Below are 23,086 nucleotides of genomic sequence, written 5' to 3' on the forward strand. Positions count from 1 at the left end.
TGTACACTCAATTCTTCCAGGAAGGTCGCAGCGGGGCTTTTTAAACGGCTGGCATTGCAGCATCGCCGTCAGTGACCTGAATACAAAAAACCAAACATTTTTTTGTTTATTAATGTCATAATTTCGATATGAATTAACAATAAATGAAAAAAAAAATCGCGGAATAAAATGCTTAAAAAAAAAGAATTTTGGGGCGAATTTTCCTACTATTTTTACTTCGAAAAAATTATTTTTTCGAAAAATATTCGCAAACTTGAAACGCATAGAAAGTAATATCATAAAAAAAATGTGTACAAAATTTCAGGGGGATCGGTCAATAACTTTTCGAGTTATCGTGTACGCCAATTCGAAAAAGTATAGTTTTGAGAAAAACGCGCCTAAAGTTTGAATACAACGTAACTGTACCTCTTGGTACCTCTGTACCAAAGAATAGAGTCGTCACGGTTTACGATCTTTAATATAAGAAATACTTAAATTTACGTTCTAAACATTTTTTGACATATTAAAGGGTTATATATGTATATATATATATATATGTATAATAGGCGCGTACACCCTTTTTGTGTGTTTGGCCGAGCTCCTCCTCCTATTTATGGTGTGCGTCTTAATGTTGTTCCACAAATGGAGGGACCTACAGTTTCAAACCGACTCCGAACGGCAGATATTTTTATGAGGAGCTTTTTCATGGCAGAAATACACTCGGAGGTTTGCCTTTGCCTGCCGAGGTGCGACCGCTATTAGAAAAATGTTTTTCTTAATTTTGGTGCTTCACCGAAATTCGAAGGATTTAAAGGATTATATTAACATTTTATGTAAAAACAAAAAAAAAATTTTCGAAATTTTACAGGTATCTGTCCCCTTAAAAATGCCATCAAATAGCTAGTAATGCCGACTGAACATCTCACGCTTATTTGAACGAGCGTTTTTTTCTGTTTTTTTTCTACGTACCAAAATATTTCCTTAACGATTTTCTGTAACTCAGCGCGCATTCGCGTTTGGCTGCACATAAAACTTCATAGCATCTAAGTTTGTAGTTGTTAGTGTGTACATTCTTCACATTATGTACACTTTTTTTGTAACCAATCGAGTTTATGTTCTTATTTTTGTATCGTATTGTACATATACATAAAAAATAATTAACTAAAAAGTGTTTATGAATTTTTCGCTTTATAGTACTAACAAAACATATTTGTAAAGTTTTAAGTGTTTTATGAATTCAAACTTGCTTTGTGGCAAGCTAAAAAAATTACAAAAAATTAACATTTATCAATTTTTTATGAATTGTTCCTTTTTTGTGCGAGTGGCCCAAATATGGTCGCAACACGAATTTAACGAAGAAAGAAAAAAAAATATTACAAATAACTTAACCAAAATGATGTATTTTTCTTTTAAATACTAGGTGATGAAGTTACAAGGCGCATTTATTAAAGGCCTAAACCAACAACAATGTTTTGTACGTTTGGTTGTCACGACAAAGTATTGGCAAAGTATAAAACCAAGGCGAATTGTGTACCCTAGCTAGCTTCGTGCCAAAATAATTACTTTATTTTTCGCGATTTTGACAAGTCTGATGTCAGTTCCGTTTCCAAAACAAAACAAACAAATAAAGGAGAAATTAGATGCTTGTGAAAATTTTGTGAGTGACGTGGTAATATTGTGATTACCGAGATTTAAACTAAACACGCTAAGGAAAATGAAATCCCGCGTGTTAAATTGTGAAAGCACAAATTAATTATCGATCAAACTATTTAAAGTTTATGCTCGTTGTCAAGGTGACGTAACACACTAAAAAACACAGGGTGTTAACAATGAGAGTCAACAGAGAGAAAGTTCGATACATTCTACAGTTTTTCTTTGATAAAGGCGAAAATGCAAGCCAGTCCGCTGAAAGGGCTATATACAGTTAGAAGGCAGAAAAAAGCGACTTTTTACAGAATTTTTACTGAGAAAACTTTTAAATTTATTGATCTAAAAATTTCCACACATATTATGTTATCTTTTATCTGCATTTTAAGACTTAGTATTAGTAAAAATATTTATTTGGAAAGGAGCTACAGCTGATCTCCGGGAGCTCCTCTCAAAAAAGACGTTTTGCGGGGACAACTATATCTCTGAACTGGATCCTCTGAAATTAAAAAACCAATCAGATTTCGTTAAAGTAATGTCAAACCTAGTCATTTATCGAAGGAATAAGCAAAACACATTTTTTTGACAAAATGGCGGTTTCTCAAAAAACAAAAATCGGCTTTTGACCAAAATTTCGGCCTTAAATTGTTTATATAAAAATATTTATCGGTGAGAAAAAATCTTCGATTACTAAAAAAATATATTTAAGAAGCTCGTGTTAAAATTTGAGACTAATCGATTTAGCCGTTTTCGAGTAACATTGGTCACCGACTTTGAAAAAAACCATTTTGAGAAAAACGAGTTGAAAAGCACTTGCCTTGTACTTTTAAGCACTCTGAAACGCCTTCTCAAATTTGCATGTAACTTCGAAAATATTGCCCGGAACGATATTAAATTTCCTGTCTGTCCATTAAGAAAAAAAAACCAAAAAAAAAAATCGATTTTTTGCCCAAGAATTTAACGCAAAAATAATGAATTTTCTTTTCCTCTACCTCATTTTATCATTTGACATACCGTCTGCCAGCTCTCTCGTTTATTAAAAAAAAAACTTTTGCAATAGAATTCGTTTAATCAATTTCACGATTTCTAGTAAACTGCGTTGTCCTGTCCAAAAGCATAAAAAATTCTAGTTTTTAGTTATTTCGATTTAATTTTTTCCCCATAGTAATAATTAAGCACCCCAGTAGCCTCAGTCCCAAATTAATCATTAGCATCTCACGAAGACAGCCTCCGTAGCCTAAAGGCTTGGTGCGTGACTAACATTCAGAGTACGTAGGCTCGAATCTCATTGCATGAAATAGCAATATGATAAACAATACTTTTTTTCCAATAGCGGCCGCCCCTCGGCAAGGAATGCCAAACCTCCGAGTGTATTTCTGCCATGAAAAAGCGCCTCACAAAAAACCATTTGCCGTTTGAAGGTTCCTCCAATTGCGAAACAACATCAAGACGAACACTATAAATAAGAGGCGGAACTTGGCCAAACACCTAACATTAGAGTACAGGGTTTGATTGAAAAGTAATGAGCTTTATTTTTTATAAGCAGTTTTATTAAACCTCTTGGCTTATACAACTAATATTCTTCAAAATAGGACCCTTGAGCGTCAATGAACCGCTGGCAGCGGTCCTTCCACTGCAGGAAACCTTTTTTAAACTCATCCGCCGGAATCGCGTTCAATTCGGCTGTCACAGTTTTTTGGATCGCCTCGATGGAGTCGAAACGCCTCCCCTTCAGCTTTCTTTTCAGACGCGGGAACAAGAAGAAGTCCGGAGGGGACAGGTCTGGGCTGTAGGGAGGGTGGGAAGCACCGGAATCCACATCTTGGCCAATGCAGAGGTGCAGAGAAAGGTGGTGTGCGCCGTCGCATTGGCGTGATGAAGGGTCCAATTGTTGACGAGGTCGGGCCGAACCCGGGCGACACGGTTTTCCAGCCGAAGGAGCACTTCTTTGTAAAATGCCGCATTTACAGTGCTTCCTGGAGGTACAAACGCCTTGTGGACGATGCCTCGAGAGTCGAAAAAGATGATCAGCATGGTTTGGACCTTGGATTTCGACATGTGCGCCTTCTTGGTTCGTGGCGACTGGCTCGTGTGCCACTGGGCACGGGACAGAGATTGGTCCCCGTAAGCCTCCTTGAGTAGCCCAATGGTTTCGGTACTCGTTTTGTTTAGCTTTACGCAAAATTTGATCGAGTAACGTTGCTCCTACGATCGCTGCATTTTCGCCACTGCAAAATCCTAACACACTTTTAAAACAGCTTTCACGCGCGGAGCGATGTTGACTGTTGACCTTCCCCGTTGGCAGACGCTCCGCGCGGGATGGCTCATTACTTTTCAATCAAACCCTGTACACGCCAATTATTATTTTTTTTTATTCTTACGAATTTTAGTTCCACCAGGCGCACAGAATCGAAAAAACCGACTTCCGGAGCTCTAAACTGTGCAACTGTTGCCTACATTTAGGTCATACGATAACAGTGGTGCCAAAAATGTCGAGAGAAAAGTTTGGAGATGTGCATAATAGAAATTTTTTCTTTTCTGCTTTAAAAGCTCTTTGGTTTAAAAGCACAAGAAATGTGTTTTTAGGCAATCGGCGAGTGTTAAATAATAAACTTCTTTTGATTTTTATTACAGCTCATTTATTTCGTGACTTGTTTTTATTTATTTATTTACCATTAAACATTTTTTGTTTACATAATTGTAGAGTTTTCTTCTTGAGATGGTTGTTACAGGTCTTATTGAACGATTTTTCTTTCTTTTATTTTTTTTTTTTTTTATATATATTTATTTATGTATTTAACAAGCCGAATAAAGCATTACACAAAAAATACACCAAATACAGTAGTATAGTATAAATACAACAACAAATATAAACAGTTATGCATTTGAAAAAGCTACATGTAATATAAATAACAGTATTTTTTGTTTTTGTTTCTTTTTTCTTCATTGCAAATAAAGTAAAAATTACAAATTCTCCAAATGTGTGCAATATTTTGAGGTATTTTAAAATGGGTTCTTTGTATCGGTTTCAGGTTCGTGTTCAACTTCAGCTTCAGCTTAAACGACAATTGCACTTTCCACTGAAATTGATTAGAGTTTAGTAACCACCGCGTAACTATTCGTAGCCGTAAGTAAAATTACTACTTTAATCAACATTTTATTTTACTGGTAGCCGAATCGCTGACAATTCGCTGGTCTTCTCATTAATTGGATGGTAGAAAAGGCAGTTGAAAGGACAAGGAGGGGATCTCGGAAAAGCACTCGATCGATGTTTTTTGAAAACTGGCATCTCTATTGCATTGAATCGCCATTTCGGTTGTTCAGCTGTAGAGGTTTTATGAGAAAGTGAGTGATCAGTGATTTGTCTACGTCAAAAAAACGATGAACTGAATAAACTCGTGAATATTTCATAACTAAATGACAAAATTCATAAATAACGAAGTTTTGCGAAAATCAGATTTGGAAGGAACGAAGTATTTGGGGTACTCTCGACCTGCAACGTCGTCAGATGGCAATTGGCGCGTACACCCTTTTTGGGGTGCTCCTCCTCCTATTTGCGCCTTGCATTTTGATGTTGTTCCACAAATGGAGGGGCCTACAGTTTTAAGCCGGCAAATAATTTTTTATGAAGACCTTTTTCATGGCTTAAATACACTCGGTGGTTTGCCATTAGCTGCCGAGGGGCGACCGCTACTAGAAAAAACGTTTTCTTCAGTTTGGTTTTTCATCGAGATTCGAACCCCCATTCTCTCTGAATCGGCAGTATTGCTCTTTAGTATAAAACTTCAAGCAGATTAAAGAGCTCGACTTTACGAAGGCAAACCACTGCTGGATATTATTTTTGCCATTAAATTGGTATATAACGGTATATACGGCGGCCGCCGTAGCCGAATAGGTTGGTGCGTGACTACCATTCGGAATTCACAGAGAGAACGTTGTTTCGAATCTCGGTGAAAACACCAAAATTAAGAAAAACATTTTTCTAATAGCGGTCGCCCCTCGGCAGGCAATGGCAGTGTATTTCTGCCATGAAAAAACTCCTCATAAAAATATCTGCCGTTCGGAGTCGGCTTGAAACTGCAGGTCCCTCCATTTGTGGAACAACATCAAGACGCACATCACAAATAGGAGGAGGAGCTCGGCCAAACACCCAAAAAGGGTGTACGTGCCAATTATATATATATATATATATGGTATACAACTTAATTTAGACCCGATTACGGAACTTATTTGGCCAGCCGCAAATTCATGGAAAATCCATGAAAACGGTGCAGAAGGGTGTTAGCGTCAAAACGTCATCTGGGTTCCCGGTCAAAACAGCATAGAGAAAAACCCTGAGCTGTCTAGACAGGTGACCCTGGATATGGTTTCAACGCAAAACGAAAAGATTGGGGTACCCATCAGAACTTGTGATCTGCTCTTGCAAAAATGGTTCTCACGCCTACTCAACGAGCGTTGGGCTAGTGCGAAAACGTGTAAAGTCGCGAGTTCGATCTCACCACGAGTGGATCGGGAGCGCTCTAGGGGACTTTTAAGGCTAACAAAGCCGCAGCTCTCTAATTTAGTGGGCATCCTACCGGGTATTGTCCGTTAAGCGTACATGCGTTGAGACTTGAAATTGCTTCAAGTTCTTTCTGCAGAAGTTGTCTGGAGGGTGAGGTGGAACTATCTAAGCACCTTCTTCTTAGCTGCCTTGCTCTTGTAGGGCAAAGATTGAGATATCGGGGCTATAACTTTTTGCTATACCTGCGGATATTGCGGGTTTAAATATCACACACCAGGTGCAATTCATCAATAGCTTGAAGCTGTTAATACCAACGTAGTTAGCCACTGTTGGTCGTCCTCCTTTAATCCAAAGCCCTTTTCTTTCTTTTTTCAGCTGTTTGGTTGTGTTCCTTCTGTATTGGGGGCATTGCCACAATGAACTTGCTGACCCTTACGCTCGTCGCAATAAAAAGGGATGATTTAAAAGAGAATACCCCAACTGGAGTTGCACAGCTCCAACAACCAGCTCAGGCGATTCTGGCCTTTCGGCAACTGTCGAATCTGTTATCTCTGCGGACATGCCGAAAGCACTCAGTCCCCTGCCCGATGAAAAGGTGGCAGACCTGGAAGCTCCACGTGTGTAAGACCCTAAATGTGTCGATGAGAATTATGGTCGGACTTATGTCCTATCTGAAGAAAGGGCTTGTATCCTCTCCCTTTTACATTTCATGATGCGGAATCTAGTCGCAGTATTGGCAAAAATTTCTACTCGCCGAGGAGAGCAAGAAGCCATTTTAGCCTACGCATATCTTCGGGTGAGGAGGGGACGGCCCGCAAAGCTAAAAGTGAATGCGCCTTTCATACACTGTCGACGGAGTAGCTGTCCCTGGATCTTATGCTGTGGCGCCAACGCCTACTACACAGCCCGGGGTAGCTCAGACAACAACAATAGAAGTGAATACACCCGCAAGTTTATTAGTAGTTATGAATGAACATTTGTTAATGTTTTTGGAAGCGATGTCTTAGATCTGACTCTGGGAGTGAAACACAGAATACCTATTGTCGGATTCATAGTGAATTTGATTGTAATTTACTCGGAAGGGAATTACAGAACCTGCTGATTATTACAACCAAACCTGCCACCAAATTTACCACTTACGAAAAGCGTTCTGATGGCATATGCAGAGAGACATTTGCCCCGTCTCTCTTATCTCTCACAATAAAATTTTCCCATCTAGAAGTATTTGGAGGCATCGTAAGAGAAGAGTTGAATGCGACTGGAACAGGTGCGATTCAAAGTGCGGCACGTTATCTGACACCAGGCGCATCTTTTGAAATCAGCAGTGCGGCGATAGTGTATGAGGGTACCGTATCTTCAGAGTGATCGTATAATAGAACAACTTCAAGTTATCTAGTGAATCGACCTATGATAGGTCAAGTATTGATTGAAGCGATTTGACATTTTAAGAGAGACACCAGATTGATGAGAATATTTCGTTCGTTTTTTGGTTGGTCACACACATGTCGCTGAATCTTATTTCGCTGGCCGCCAATGCAAGATTTTGCCCAACTACGACAAGCTTTGTTGATTGAGGGTCAGATAAATCATTCCGCGACCAATTCTTTGATATTTTTATTCAGTTACCTTGTCCTCTAAATTGTCTCCTTTCTATCCAATTTGATGAGAGGACCTAAAACAAGCGAAACTCGATTCTGATGGATATGGCTACAGAGTGGCTATAGTGAATAACACGCGGTGGTTATAGTGGCTGGTATGACCGCCACATGTATATAAGTATCTTATTTCGTAAAGAGTGACCAGATAAGAACAATAGAAAAAATAAAATTGAAATAAATAAACAACTATGTGAGATACCAAATTAATTCAGGCTGTATTTTCAAGCGACTTTCGTGCTGTTATGTAAGGAATAGCACGTCATAGAAATGACCGTATCTGCTTCCTTGGCAGATCTTCAAGCGGTCGATTCAGTTTTTGATGACTCGATCCAAATTTGCGGCGTTGTTCTGGTTATAGTGACTCGAATGTTGGGCTCAAGCTCGTTTAAATTGGATGGCTTCTTGGCTTCTTAGTGTTGACTAAGAACTTGACGCAGCCCAAGAGTGAGGTATCAAAAATCGCATGATTGCGGCGACAAATTGATGAACACTCGCCGTGAGATGATCCAGTCGTCAAATTCCTGTTTCGCAACTTTGAGCGTGGCGTCGCTTGTACGGTATGTAGCGTCATCTGCTTGGAGCCATTGACGATAACAGTGTCTGCACCCTCCTTATATCAAAAGAACAAGTTCCGATGATGCCGCCACGCCTTAAACCGTATTTTAGATGCTTTGATGATTGGCAGTCCAACACTCGTGGTTTGTATTCGCCCCAATAAAGGCAAATTTGGTTGTTAACATAGCCGCTACGCTAAAAATTGGTCGCCTCCGAGAAATCCGAATATTCGTAATTACAACTGAGCCGGTATTTCAATATTGATTTTTATGATTTCCTCAGTCTCCACGAGCTTGAAACGAGGCATAATGAAAAGTCAAACCTAAATTTAGATATAAATGTCATTGGTAGCATTGCCAGTTACTCAAACATAACAATTGAAAAAACTATCCTTTCTATCTAGTCACCCTTTACTTTCGCTTGGGGGGGGGGGGACAAAAAAACAGATACCCTGTATGTACGATTAGAAACAATTCTATGTAGTTTATTAGTAGTGGTTATAGTAATAGTAGTAGTTGTAGTTGTAGTTGTAATTTAGTGGTAAATGTAGTAGAAAAAAGCCTCAAGAAGGTTACATAAATTCATGAGAAGATGATGACTACATCGCCATGGCACCACAATTGGATTATACTTCTGGTTGCTCAGTGTAAAATATGTGCGGGTGCTGTCGCTTGTGGCGTCGGTACCCGTTGATCCAGCAGCAAGCTTACTCACTCTTGGGAGTCTCATGCACCTTGAATATGTTCGACAACTCGTCCAGCAGCGTTTCGTTGCGATAGGCGACACGGATGTCGGGCACGTTGGTGCGTGTTATGTCATTGCCAGCGACACCCTCACGCGTGTAATTCGGGCCGAGCCAATGTTGTTTGACCTACGGAGAGAATATGGAGACAAACATTAAGAAAAATCGAATTCTCATCGTGATGAAAATAATAAAATAATAAGCGGCCTTGGTAGTCTAGCGTAAGCGCACTAGCCTGTCATCCCAGAGGTTGCGGGTTCGAGTCCCACGTTAAGCACGGTCCTCGCACTTTTCCAAATTTACTTACTTTCCCTGTTGCTAAAAAACAAAAAAAATCCTCAAACCAAAAAACCTTATCCTTTACATCCTTACTCCCGCACAAAAGTCAGCGCATTATTTGCAGTCGGAATGCCCACAACGCTTTCTTACTTCTAGAAGCGCCATCTGTGTCTCACATTTTTCTGGCAGAAGGATAGCACAGATGGTTGAGGACTTCGCTAAATTTCGTGTGTCTGCGCTATTAACGCGGTCGCCCGCTTCCTCTTGCCCGCGCCACTGATGCATTGTGTAACTGTGTTTGCTTGTTTTAGCAGCCACAATGCTAATAATGCGCTGACTATTGTGCGAGAGTAAGGATGTAAAGGATAAGGTTTTTGGGTTTGAGGATTTTTTTTTTTTTTAGAAACAGGGAAAGTAGGTATATTTGAAAACGGGCGAGGACCGTGCTTTACGTGGGATTCGAACCCACAACCTCTGGGACAGCAGGCTAGTGCACTTACGCTAGACTACCGAGGGCACATACGTTCATATAATTCAAGGTATTTTTATTTTTCGCAGCTGATATTTTTGCTGTATAGAAAAAAATGTCCGCTCAAGGGAGTTATCCGGCTAATCGAGGTGTCCGTTAAGAGAGGTTACACAGTAAATACAAGATGGCACAAAATTAATCATCGAATTTTATATTTGAAGAAATGTTTACTACATAAATAAAAAAAGATTTACGCGCACCATTATTTGTAAACTGCAGCTGTTCTAGCTCAAGTTGCCTTAAGGCAGCGGCAAATACTTTTGTATCTCTAACCACCTCTTCACATGCCCCATCAAACCCACTAATCTAACACCTCTCTCCCTCTGGACCCAACCCGTCGAAACTGCCAGTTTCCTGGGCCTACCGTTAGATGAGCTAGACGAAGACGACCGGTAATTACACTACACTGACAGGGCGAAGATACTGCTACAACAACAACAACAACAACAACAACAACTTCTGTATCTCTACTCCTGTATTGTTTGAATGTATATTATATAGTCCCACGTACTACAAACAGGTGCTTGTTGTTGTTGTTGTTGTTGTAGCAGCATAAACATTCCCCATACTTACATACAGGGAATGCTGCTGGAGTGACAGTCCTTGGCTGGATATAAGGCCGGGTCATTTCGGTAACGTAGAACCGACTGTCGTGGAAACGACAAACAGGTTCTCCCTATAATCGGTTCTACGTTACCCAAACGACTTGCATTTATATCCGATTAAGGACTGTCACTCTGGCAGCATTTCCCAAACATTTATGAGGAATGTTTGTCTTTTTACAACAACAACAACGCACCTAAAACACTTCCCTCAGCCGTCTGGACAAGCTAAAGCAGCCTTAATAAACCAATTACTTGTTTGAGCATAAGCTTCTTCTTAATTCCTGCCACCCCCGGTGGATCATAGGGTCTCAAACATAATAATCAAACTCAAAAGAAATTGGATTTAGATTTTTAAAATGATGCTGCAGTCCAGCTCACACTTACCTTATGCGGAAAACCACTCATGATTACACTGTTGCGCGCCAATTCACACATGTCACATGAGCTAAGCTTCCACACTTGCGCCGCAATGCTGTACTCCTCCATCAGAGGTTCCTAAAACACAAATAGAGCGAGTTTTTTTAATATTTAATCAAATGTAATATAATAGAATAGTCTTACTTTTGTGAAATGAAATTGCAATGGATCATCAGTCGAGAGTGAGACAATCAAGCCGCGTGCCAAATATTCTGGTAACGGATTGCGATGATAGTTGAGGAAAAGTGAATTATTAGAAAGCGGAGACATGGCAATGCCAATCTGAGACAAATAATATAAATACTGCAGAACAGGCACTTTTCGCAACAACAGGCCGTGAGAAATATTCTCAGCCATTAGGTAGCCGCAAACTAAATGCTGCACGGGCCCAGCTTCACCGCAATGCGGACGTAAAACAAAGGTGTTCATGCCGCGCGCTCTATTGGAAGAATTAAAAAAGGAAAAGGAAACAAAATTATTAGAGGATAAATTAATTAAAAAGCAAATAATGAAAAAAATAATGCCCACTTACTTTCTGTACTGATTCAAGACCGTCATATTCGCATACATATAATAAATATAGTAGGCGTATGGCGGATTCTCCTCTTCACTCCACGCTTCGGGGGTTAGTATATCCAAATCGATAATGGGATTCTCCGGTTTCGACTCATCATCCACAGAATCGAAGCCGATGACATAATTGAGAAAACGGTGCAATTCTGGATGTTCATTGGGCCGGCTTGTGGCCTCGAACAGTGGTAGAAAGATATTATCCAGTATATTTTGGAACGAATTCATCAAATTATTGGATTTGAAAATATCACTAAAAAGAGGGAAATAGATATTGATGATTGCGAGATTGTTTGGCCGAAATTTTTATATAACTTATTATTTATTTATTTTTATTTTATTTTTATTTTATTGCTTTATTTTATTTTATTTTATTTCTATTTTATTTTAATTTTATTTTTTTCTTTTATTTTATTTTTTTTTTTTAATTTATTTTTTTAAATTTTTTTTAAATTTTTTTTAATTTTTTTTTAATTTTATTTTTTTATTTTTTATTTGAGCTTAATTTGCCGGAGATTACACATCCCGGATAAAATTTTCAAGGGATTGTGCTCTGGTGGAGCGTAGTCCAAGTTCTACGCTCATGCGATTGCTATTGCCTACATATTATATTTAAAAATCTACGAACTATTGCACATGCGTCCAGTATGGTCGACTTCTGCATGTCTTCTAAAAAATGTTGGCAGTCATACTTCTTCAAATTTTTGATTAGATGCCTAGGCACTAACCCAGTGAAAGATATAATTATTGGTATTATATTGACTTCCCTCGCTTTGTAAATCCGTTTAAGTTCTATGGCCAAAACTGCATACTTCGATATTTTAGTGGAGTATGTGCTTCGGATGTTGCGATTAAGGGGCACCGCTATATCGGTTACTTACTTCGACTGTTTTATTTATCTTGTAGAACAAGATGATGTCAGGTTTGTTGGCAGCTGCAGTTTGATCTGTAGAAATAAATCTGTCCCAGTACAGTTTAAAATTTGCATTTTCCAATATTGGCTTTGGTTCATATTTAAAATACAAGACTTCTGCTTGTAAGAGACCGTGTTTTATCGCAATTTGTTGGTGGAGGATCTTTGCTATATTGTTATGTCTCATGACATATTCACGGGGGGCAAGTACGCTACATCCAGCAATTACATGGTCGATTGTTTCGCCGTAAATGCGGCACCTTCGGCATCTATCGACCTTCCGAAATTTCTTGTTGGAATAACTCGGTCTTGGATAGCGATTGCGAAAACTTCTGTTTCAGAAAATAGCTTTCCTCTTTTCATCCATAAATTGGATTATTGTGCGTCTATCCATTCCATTTCGAGATCATGGGGATGGGCACCGTGTATTGTTTTATTTTATTTTATTTTGTTTTATTTTATTTTCTTTTATTAATTTTTATTTTATTTTATTTTATTTTATTTTATTTTCTTTTATTAATTTTTATTTTATTTTATTTTATTTTATTTTATTTTATTTGATTTTATTTTATTTTATTTTATTTTATTTTATTTTATTTTATTTTATTTTATTTTATTTTATTTTATTTTATTTTATTTTATTTTATTTCATTTTATTTTGTTTTGTTTTGTTTTGTTTTATTTTATTTTATTTTATTTTATTTTATTTTATTTTATTTTATTTTATTTTATTTTATTTTATTTTATTTTATTTTATTTTATTTTATTTTATTTTATTTTATTTTATTTTATTTTATTTTATTTTATTTTATTTTATTTTATTTTATTTTATTTTATTTTACTTTATTTTATTTTATTTTATTTTATTTTATTTTAATTTAATTTTTATATAAATATAATATAATATAAAAATTTACTCACTAAAGTCGGGGAATTTGTATCAGCCAGCGCACATTTGTTGAATGCACGTTGTAATCGATGGCCCATTTAGCCAGCTTTTTCCACTCGTCCGGTGATTTGCCATAAATGGAAAGACGTAACTCCGCATTTTGGTATTTTGACTCTTCCAAATCGTAAGCGACTTCCTGCGTAAATTGCAAAAAAAGGAAATAATAAGGAACTTATTTCTAAGTTAATGCCATTACATTTAATATCGGTTCCCTTTTGCATGCCAATTCGGTTTGAAAAGCCATATGCGGCAATTCTGTCATATTAAACAGTTTACATACTTGGTTTTCTCATTACAGTGTGACATCAAGTCGCTTTTTTTATTTCGACGTTTCAAATGTAACACTTTTCAAAACAAAAAATTTCATTCAATTCCATGCAATTTTTTTCCGAACCGAAATTTATATTTTTAATTACAAATAAATAAATCGTACCAAAATCTACATTTACCTTAATAATTTGTGCAAAATATTTGCCATTCGAATAGTTGTCCGTCTTGAGGAAGACCTCACGTAAGCGCGACTCGCCGATCGGATTGTATTTGGAATTGAATTTGTCGAAGCGATGGAATGTGTTCCGATCTGCATGCACATCCAGCATATCCACAGTTAGATCATAAGTGGTCAAATTCATCGATTGGAAAACATCTCTAAGTGACATTGGTTGACCTTTGGTAACTGTCACAATTTCATCAGCATTATTTTTAAGGGTCTTCTTAATGAAGCGTAATAGGTGTTTTTGATTCATGCACGAGGCTGCGTGTATGTGAGTGTCCACTTTTCTAAAGTGATAGGTAGGATAAATGTAATTGAGGTTATGTTTTTATTATAAAATAAATTTGTATAAAAATAAAGATATCAAAGAATTTAATTGCAAATTTCATTAGATAAATAACCTTTTTATTAATGCTTTTCAATATATTGGGTAGTCGAAAAAGTCTTTCGTATTTTGTCAATAGATGTCCAACTCACATTGTATCATATCATATGGTGTTAGAAAGGTGACATTTTAAGCTTCATTTAACCAAAAAAAAATGAAATTCGGAGAAGTTGAAAAAAAGGTATACATAGCTGTTCAAAAACGAGTGAAAATAATGAAGAAATTCGCTATATTTTGATATTTTTGTATAAAAAAGGGAAGAATGCCACGCAAGCCACCAATGAAATTTTACGGAGACGATGATGTATCAGTTCGTGTAGCACAACAATGGTTCGCTCGCTTCCGTTCTGGAAATTTCGATGTGAAAGATGCACCTCGCTCCGGTCGACCTATCATTGAAAAAGTCGATGAAATTATGGAAAAGATTGACCAGGACCGTCACATAAGTTGCCATGACACCGCCAAGGCACTAAACATTCATCATCAAACGGTTTTGAACCATTTAAAAAAGGCTGGTTACAAAAAGAAGTTCGATGTTTGGGTACCACATGAATTGTCTGTGAAAAATTTAATGGACCGAATTAACATCTGCGATTCTTTGCTGAAACAAAGTGAAATCGAAACATTTCTGAACCGAATGGTAACAGGAGACGAAAAGTGGATCAAACACGACAATAATGTGCGAAAAAGATCATGGTGCAAGGGTGATGAAGCTCAACAAATGGTCGCAAAGCCAGGATTGACGCCTCGAAAGGTTAGGAAGGAATCATCCACTATGAGCTGCTCCAGCCTGCTCGAACGATTGATTCTACACTTTACTGTCAACAACTGATGAGATTGAAGCAAGCAATCGAAAAAAAACGGCCAGAACTGATCAGCAGAAAGGGCGTCGTCTTCCATCAGGACAACGCTAGGCCACACACATCTTTGATGACTCGGCAAAAACTGGGAGAGCTTGACTGGGAAGTTTTGATTCATCCACCATATAGCCCTAACCTTGCACCATCGGACTACCATTTGTTTCGGTCAATGCAGAACTCCCTTAATGGAGTAAAGTTGGCTTCAAGAGAAGCCTGTGAAAATTACTTGTCGCAGTTTTTCGCCGAGAAACCATAAAAGTTTTATACTGATGGAATAATGTCTCTAGAAGAAAAATGGCAAAAGGTGGTCGACCAAAATGGTACATATTTGGTTTAATAAAGTTCATTATAAATATAAAAAAAAATGAGTTGAAGGTTGATTAGAAATACGAAAAGACTTTTTTGGACACCCAATATAATATAAACGAAACGAAATTAACGAAAATATCTTAATTTTTGGCCAAAAAAAAACACCGTAATATTGCCACCATAATATGAGCCAATTGATCCTGCACCATCGGACTGGAGGCCAAAATCGCCAAGACAAAGGCTATGAAAGTCAACCAAAATAAAGCAAGAATTGTAATGGTTGACGGGTGTCCGGTGGAATTTATCGAAAGCTTCTGCCACCTCCGCTGCACTATCACGTCAGACTGGAGCAAATGAAGATGTGAACTGCCGGCTAAACAAAGCAAGGGCGGCGTTCGAGCGAATGCATGCAGCATGGACGAGTTCGCAAATCCCCAGGCGCACTAAACTGCGAATATTCAACTCATGTGTGAAGTCTGCATTGTTGCACGGAAGTGGAATATGGCTGGCCTCCGATACCATCGCACAGAGGACGAGGCGAAGGTCGATGTTGCGCGAAATAGCAGATGTGAACCGTGAACCGCAGAACCGTGTACGACGGAAGAGTCACTCCCGAACGGAGTGAACCAGGATATTAAAATATAACCGTACTCGCCGGACTTGGTCCTTTTTTTTTTTTTTTTTATGTTTCCGAAACAGATACCTACACCTACGAAAATATGGGGATTGGCCACAACTGTAGAGATGAAGTCCGCATCGTTAGAAAAGCTCAGACCATACCGAGGTGGTTCAGGGCTTGAAAAATGCTTTGTTAGTTGTTGTTAGGGATATACAGCTTTATGCGAAGGGCAGATGACTTTTTGAGGAACTTTTTCATAGCAGAAAATACTCGGAGGGTTAAAACTGTCATAAGAAAAAACATTTTCCATCACTTGGTGGTTCATGAACACCGTCAATTTCGGGCCTTACCGAGTTGTAGTCACGTACAAACTCCCATTTGGCTACGGTGGTTAAAAAGTGATAACTTAACTTTTTTTTTTATTCGATATCTTTTCTAGATGACAATCTACCGAAATCTGAAAAATTCGTTTTGTGTTTGCTTGCCGCTGCTGTTTTAGCAGTTCATCAAGTCCTGCCAGTACGGAGCAATGTCCGGTCATCAGCGTCTATCTTATCCAACGGGAGGCCCAAGAGGGGTGAGTGAGATTAAGGGGCATGTGGATAGGTGGTTAGTAACGTGAGGGGTGCCTTCACATACCGGATATATGTTGAGCTTGTCGGGTTCAATTCTGGATAAGTAGGCGTTGAACTTGCCTCAATATCCTGAACGTAGTTGTACCAAAGTCCAGGCCAGCCCAGGTGGTAAATGGGTTTGCCGTGGATTAAGTGGGGTAAAGCTGGTGCTTGGTAACGCGCAACTGCTTTACAACGTTACAAAATGAAGAATGGAAAAGAGAAAATTCGATACACGAAGGCCATTACGCACTGCGACCAGAGCTGATCTATTGTGAAAGGCCTATTTTGGTAACCCTAGAGTTTTAGGATTTTTAAAATTTTTAGCACAATTTTGGGTTTGTTGTTCCAAAGATTGCATGGAGATACTACGATACCACCAAGGTGATGAAGTCTCTGTCTGCCCAACTCAGGACATTCACAAAGCACATGTTCTGAGCTTTCTATGTCCATTTCGCAAAAGCGGCAGACATTGATCGAAATACAATAACAAAGCGGTGGTGCCAACGGTTCTTTTTTCGTAGTACGGACGGGGAAGATGAGGACAAAGAGCGAAAATGACGATGACACCATGGAAATTGTCGACCTGCGTACTTTTGCAACGACTCTATCACAAGCATCAAAATCATAGCATAACCTAATTAATACGCACCTGATGTTGTAGAAATCTCGATGTGGTACCGCCTTCTGTGAAGCTAACTCGCGCAGCTCATTCAGGAGCACATGCAACTGGAATTTCGATGAGAGATAGCAAAGACGGCGATAACAAAATGATTTGCTGCAAAAAAAAAATTATATTTAAAATTGTAATACCAAATTAGAGTAACCAACTCACAGCGGTCCATCGACGATCATATTGCACATCACCTGCATATCGTTGACAAACTCCTTGAGATTTGGATATTCGCACTTAACCTTTTCTGTGCATTCCTGTCAAAGTAGGCAGATCGAAAAAGAAATTAATTAAGCAAAACCATCGACAAATATCCATCGCATTACGCACTCACCTTATCCTTGTAGACGTGGAAGACACCATTAATACTTTTGATAGCATATTCATTATCGGGTGGAAACTCCAATCCCCATGGGTCGGACTTGTTAGTTGGCGGATGTATGGGATGGTCTACATACGATTACACGAGAGAGAGAGTGCGCCAATTGAGTGGGGTGTCGGGGTGTCAGGTGTCGGATGGTGGTGTAGATGAAGATAGTGGCGTATGTGGCCCAGTTGTAGATGCGAGTGTGTATGTGTGTAGTCGTGAATTCCATATACGTAATTGCATTTGCGTATTTATTTTGATGGTTGGTTGGTTTTTGTTTTCAAGTCATTACGTGTGGATTTTATAATCACAAATCACAAATTGCATTTGATGCGTTGCGCGTTACGTTTCAAAAATAGTTTTACGCACACACGCATACACATTACGATGTGGCACGTCATAAGTGTAAAAAAGAAAAAGAAAAAAACCAAAATGTTTATTTGTTGCACTAATCAGTGTCATCTATATAATTGCATACATATGTAAAATTCACAATACATATGCACATATAACTACGTATGCATGTAAGTATGTATGTATGTGCTCTATATACTATATACATTTACTATATGTACAGTATCCGTGCAACGAACTGCGAACAGTAAGAGTTTCTTATAAAAGTCGGCATTTATGAGACCTTAATAAAGGCCCTACTGTGGTCTCTACCGCGCATACAAACTACGACCCGACCTATTGGAATAAGGTAAGAGTGTTGAAAAGAATGTGTATTAACATTTGTAAAGAAAAACAAACTAAGATTCTCATAGAATTGCTTCTTAAAACTCATATTGAACGACGAAAGCTGTCTTGAAGCCTTGACGGAGGCCGCAAATTACAATTGGAAAAGAAACATGGGACGCTTTATCACTGATTGTATTTTTCCAAAAGTGAAACACCCACATTCAGTGATGAGTTAGTGCTGCATTTCTATTAAGGGGTTAAGGGTAGCCAGAATTTTCTAAAAAATATATTTTTTTCTTTGCATTTTTTTTAAGTATAACATCTTAAAAATATTGTGTGAATATTTGAAGTGAATCCGACAAATACTTTTCGAGTTATTCAACAATTAACAAAGGGCGCTCCGGAGTCGATAGCAAAAATTTAAATGCGTTTTTCTCAAAACTTTGTTTTTTGAACTGGTGCTCACTGTAACTTCAAAATCGCTTGGAAGATTTCAATACAATTTATAATGCTTTTGAAAAACATAAAAAGCTCGTGCCTAATCGAATGATTTTTTTTTTTTAATTTCGATTTTTTTAAACAATTAATTGTCGGCTTTTTTCTCGATAATCTGAAAATTTTATCCTTGGTAGATTTCAATAAAATTTATACTGCTTTTGAAAAACATAAAAAACTCGTGCCTCATCGATTTTTTTTAAACAAATTGTCGGTTTTTTCTCGAAAATCTGAAAAATATTTCTTTAGGCCGCCATATTATTAATTTTAAAAAAAAGCTTCGAACAGGCACAAGATTATCTATTATTAAAACTACTTTCTCTTATCCGATTGATTTTAGATGAATCTCCAAGGACTTGTGATGATCACCGAAAAGGACTTCTGGGGAAGTGGGCTCCACACAAACAGCGATAAATTTTACAATTACTAATTTTTTTTTTTTTTTTTGTGAAATTTTACTAAAGTCAAGTCGAAAAATGATGTATTAATGCTGTGTTTTTATTTTTGTAAAATAAAGCAACTGACTAGCAAAAAAAAAATTTTGAAAATCTTAATTTTTTCGGGTCTCTGACGACGCACCTCTGTATAACCTCTTAAAAAACTTGGGAAAGTGCATTCCGATGAGCAAAGAATGCACTTGGTCCAATACATTCTCAATGCTAATTTTCAACTTATTGCTAAATTTCCATGGAACGACCAGAAATGATCAATTCTGTGCATTTTCAATGAACTGCGAAACAATCACCAACTTCGCGCTCTATTTTGCTCCTCTCGTGCCAGTACATTTCATTGCTCGGACGATTAAATTTTAATGCATTTTAATTAGGTTAGGTTGCCAAGTTGTTTGTCTATGACAAGACACTCGGTGACCCTAAGGCCCATTGTGATACCTGCTTTTGATTTCCATCCCCTAAGTTGCTTAAACCGCTTAGATCTTTGCAAGAAGGTAACTCGTCCCTCCAATGAGGCATTTGCAAATTTCCCAGGTATTTGGCACGGCTTCTTTGGATTGCAGGCCATTCACAGAGGAGGTGCTGTAGCGACTCAATTTCTTCTTCACCCCTACAACTTCTGCAGAAGTCATTGTGAGGCACACCCATTCTACTGGCTAGGGTGCCAATAGTGGAGTGAGCCATTAGAACACCTGTGAGGACGCTGATAGTTAATCTGTTGAATCCAAGCAGACATTTTGTCCTTTTGAAATTCAATTTTGGCCAGAGCGCGTTGGAGACTCTGCGGTTAGTAGTCAGAGACCACCTTCTATTGGTTTCCGCAATTACGCTCAAGTCAATCGCAGTGTACAATTCGTTTAGAGGAATGCTTATGTCCGCTACTACTAACTGAAAGTCGCACCTCAGAGCCTTTCCTTGAACACTCACGCGCTGTTTCATTTTCCCACACTCTAAAGTGGCCGGCGACCCAACAAAGTGTGTTGTTGGATAAGCGAGAGCGACCTACTGCAATCTTTAACACATCTCGAATTAATGCGCGCTGAGGCTAGTGTTTTAATTGCTGCTTGGTCACAAGAGAAATCGTAAGGTTAGCCGGAGGTAAGTTCATTAGTCTTATCGTTTTTACTGCTTTATGTGTAGCATAGATCTAGGCTTGGAAGACGCTTCACCGGCCTGAAAGTCCAAAGGAGCGCGATAGTGAAACTTGTCACTTAGCAATAACAAGCATCGCTAATCGCCTCAAGAAGTTAAATTTGGAGATGAATTTAGAAAGTGCCCAATATTTTTTTAAATTTATTTATTTATATGAAAGCATACCTATACCTTTAGCAAGTTGTAAGATGCTTATAGATAAACACACTATCAGAGCTGCCAACAGGCTATGGTCTCAGTCCCTGACCTGTGCAACTAGTAGAATGACGTGGTCGGAATAGAACATGGGCCGCACAAATCGACTGTTAAAACTAAACAGGAAAAACATGAGAAATCTTCTCGGAGTCCCAACAGGGCAGTGTCTGATTGGCAGGCATGCCAGTAGACTGGGAGCGCCCTATAACGACTGACTATATCAGAAGAGACTATAGAACACTTTCTATGCGGGTGCATGGCTCTGGATAGGAGAAGGTTCTATATTTTAGGTAAAAGTTCCCTGAATAATTTGGCAGAAGTAGCCAATATAAAACTAACAAGTCTTGTTAGATATGTTAAAGCCACAGGTTGGTTCAATGAGGACAATGTAGAGTGAGGAGAGGGGACAGCCCTGGTGGTATCACAATGGGCCTACATCAGGCCTAGGTGTGTCAACCGACAACCACTTTCCCTACCTACCTACCTACCTACCTATTTGTATGAAATATAATTATAAATAATTTCATTGCAGGAATAAGACAACTAGCAGCTGGGGCTATGGTAATAATTTTAAATTAAACTATTAGAGATGTGCTGGAAAGTGCCGTTAAATATATTCCTTTTTATTGCTGGTCGATGTTAAAAGTTCGTAATATTCCCCTGCTATTCGTAATTCTTTGACCTGATACTGTATATACGCCTAGAATAAACGCTAAGTAGATTAAGCGCATCGCAGGGGTGAAAAAAGTGAAAAGCACACACAAAAAACGGTAACAGTAAAACAAAGGGCTTTCAATTGAATTGAATAGCGTGAGTAGCGGCTTAAAAATACTTAGTTAACAAAAAAAAAAAATACACATAAAAACAAGTTAAATATAGTACAGCGCGACCGGCAATCTGCCCTCGTAAAGGTCACGGCTAACAAATATACTCTATTCAAGGGCGTTTAGCTGCCGGCACTTTGTTGGTATTTACAAGTGGATGGATGATGGTGCATACGTACTTTAAATTTTGTAAATTTCAGCACTAAATGTGGCTGTGCTAAAAAAGAAAAATATATATAATCTGATAGCGATTTATACAGGCGAGTTAGCTACTAAAAAAATTAGCTTAGATTTTCACTATCAGCGGCTGCCTGCTTATGGACAAGTGTAGCGTAAACTAAGCTAACAAATAATCCTGTTAGATTTTTATATTATACGACACTTCCATAACCAGTGTTGCCAACTTTTTAATTTCAAAAATCGCGGAAACTTGAATAAAAAAGCGTTCTGCCACACTAAAAACACTACATATTTTTTTAAATCAAATAAAAACTTTTTTATAGCAGTTTCTATTTATCAGGGTTGGGCATAGTGCACTAAATCATTAATGCGATAAGTGGATAGTTAAAACACTGAAAAACTGAAGACTTGGTGATAACGAAACCCCTATTTTTACTACTTACTGATAGTGCAATTTAGTGGTGGTTCGAAATGCCCAATCCTATTATTTATATATACAGTCTGTGTCAGAAGAAAAAACACGGTTTTTTTTTGTAACTTCAAGATATATTTCGTTCTGCTTTTTGCTCCGTAATAGTCCCACTCAAGGGCTACGACGTCAGTGCTAACTCAGGTTAGTGTCGTACGAAACTTTCCCGTAAACGCAAACAAACAAAAATGAGTGAGAAGTACGCGAAGCGTTTTGAGGCGGTATTTTTATGCACGCAAGGGCCGAAATTACCTTACGCCGCGACTGCAAAAGTAATTAAAAAAGTTTGTTGTGCTGTGGAATCAGCGGTGTAAGTTGTACAAAAATGTTGATGACTTTTCCGAGCGCGGCTTGAAGCGAGTGACGACAAAAAAGCAGGATAAAGTGATCGTCCAACTTTTTAAGCGGGACCCTTCATTATGACTACGCCAAGCACGATCAGTTCTTACTAAAAAGGGATTAGATGTGAGTATCAGCACCATCGAGCGTCGACTGAAGGAGGCGAACATATCCCACCGTCCCACATCATCAAAACCACTGCTCTCAGAATAACACATTGAAAAACAACTAAACAAGAAAATGGCGTCACAGTAATGGGCTGGCCTTCCCAGTCCCTAGACGTACATGTGTGGGGAATTATGAAAACGCATCTTGTCGAAAAGATAGTCCACGATTTAAAGCAACTCGTGCGTCAACTTCGCAAAATCTAGTCCTTTTTGTCGACGAGCTACGCAGAAAAACTGGTTCAAAGCATGAAGAAGATGCCGGGCTACACCCGACAACGATGAAGACTACACGACTTATTGAGTAATTGCGACTCGTAGTTTTGTACATACTTTCATATAAAAAAATTTTAAATATATATCTTTCATATTTCATGAATAATCGCGGTTCTTTTTTGCTGACACAGACCCTTTTTGGGTGTTTCGCAGAGCTGCTCCTCCTATTTTTGCTGTGCGTCTTATTGTTGT

At 38.2% G+C, this 23,086-nt stretch overlaps 1 protein-coding gene across 5 annotated transcripts in view; it reads right to left on the reverse strand.

The window, feature by feature from the left end:
- Nucleotides 1–8,801: 8,801 nt before the first annotated feature.
- The window catches only part of LOC128857347 (AMP deaminase 2), a 77,553-nt gene continuing 63,268 nt past the window's right edge, over nucleotides 8,802–23,086 (reverse strand). For all 5 annotated transcript variants that reach the window (XM_054093063.1, XM_054093062.1, XM_054093064.1 and 2 more), the window contains 9 exons: nucleotides 17,635–17,750; nucleotides 17,463–17,557; nucleotides 17,280–17,405; nucleotides 13,797–14,127; nucleotides 13,320–13,483; nucleotides 11,448–11,738; nucleotides 11,060–11,354; nucleotides 10,883–10,993; nucleotides 8,802–9,214 (listed from right to left, as the gene is read on the reverse strand). In XM_054093063.1, coding sequence (XP_053949038.1) covers nucleotides 9,050–9,214; nucleotides 10,883–10,993; nucleotides 11,060–11,354; nucleotides 11,448–11,738; nucleotides 13,320–13,483; nucleotides 13,797–14,127; nucleotides 17,280–17,405; nucleotides 17,463–17,557; nucleotides 17,635–17,750 — 1,694 coding nt within the window. In that variant the 3' untranslated portion in view covers nucleotides 8,802–9,049. The remainder of the gene's footprint in view (nucleotides 9,215–10,882; nucleotides 10,994–11,059; nucleotides 11,355–11,447; nucleotides 11,739–13,319; nucleotides 13,484–13,796; nucleotides 14,128–17,279; nucleotides 17,406–17,462; nucleotides 17,558–17,634; nucleotides 17,751–23,086) is intronic.

This window comes from Anastrepha ludens, chromosome 3 (genome assembly GCF_028408465.1).
Source record: "Anastrepha ludens isolate Willacy chromosome 3, idAnaLude1.1, whole genome shotgun sequence".
NCBI classification, from domain to species: domain Eukaryota; kingdom Metazoa; phylum Arthropoda; class Insecta; order Diptera; family Tephritidae; genus Anastrepha; species Anastrepha ludens.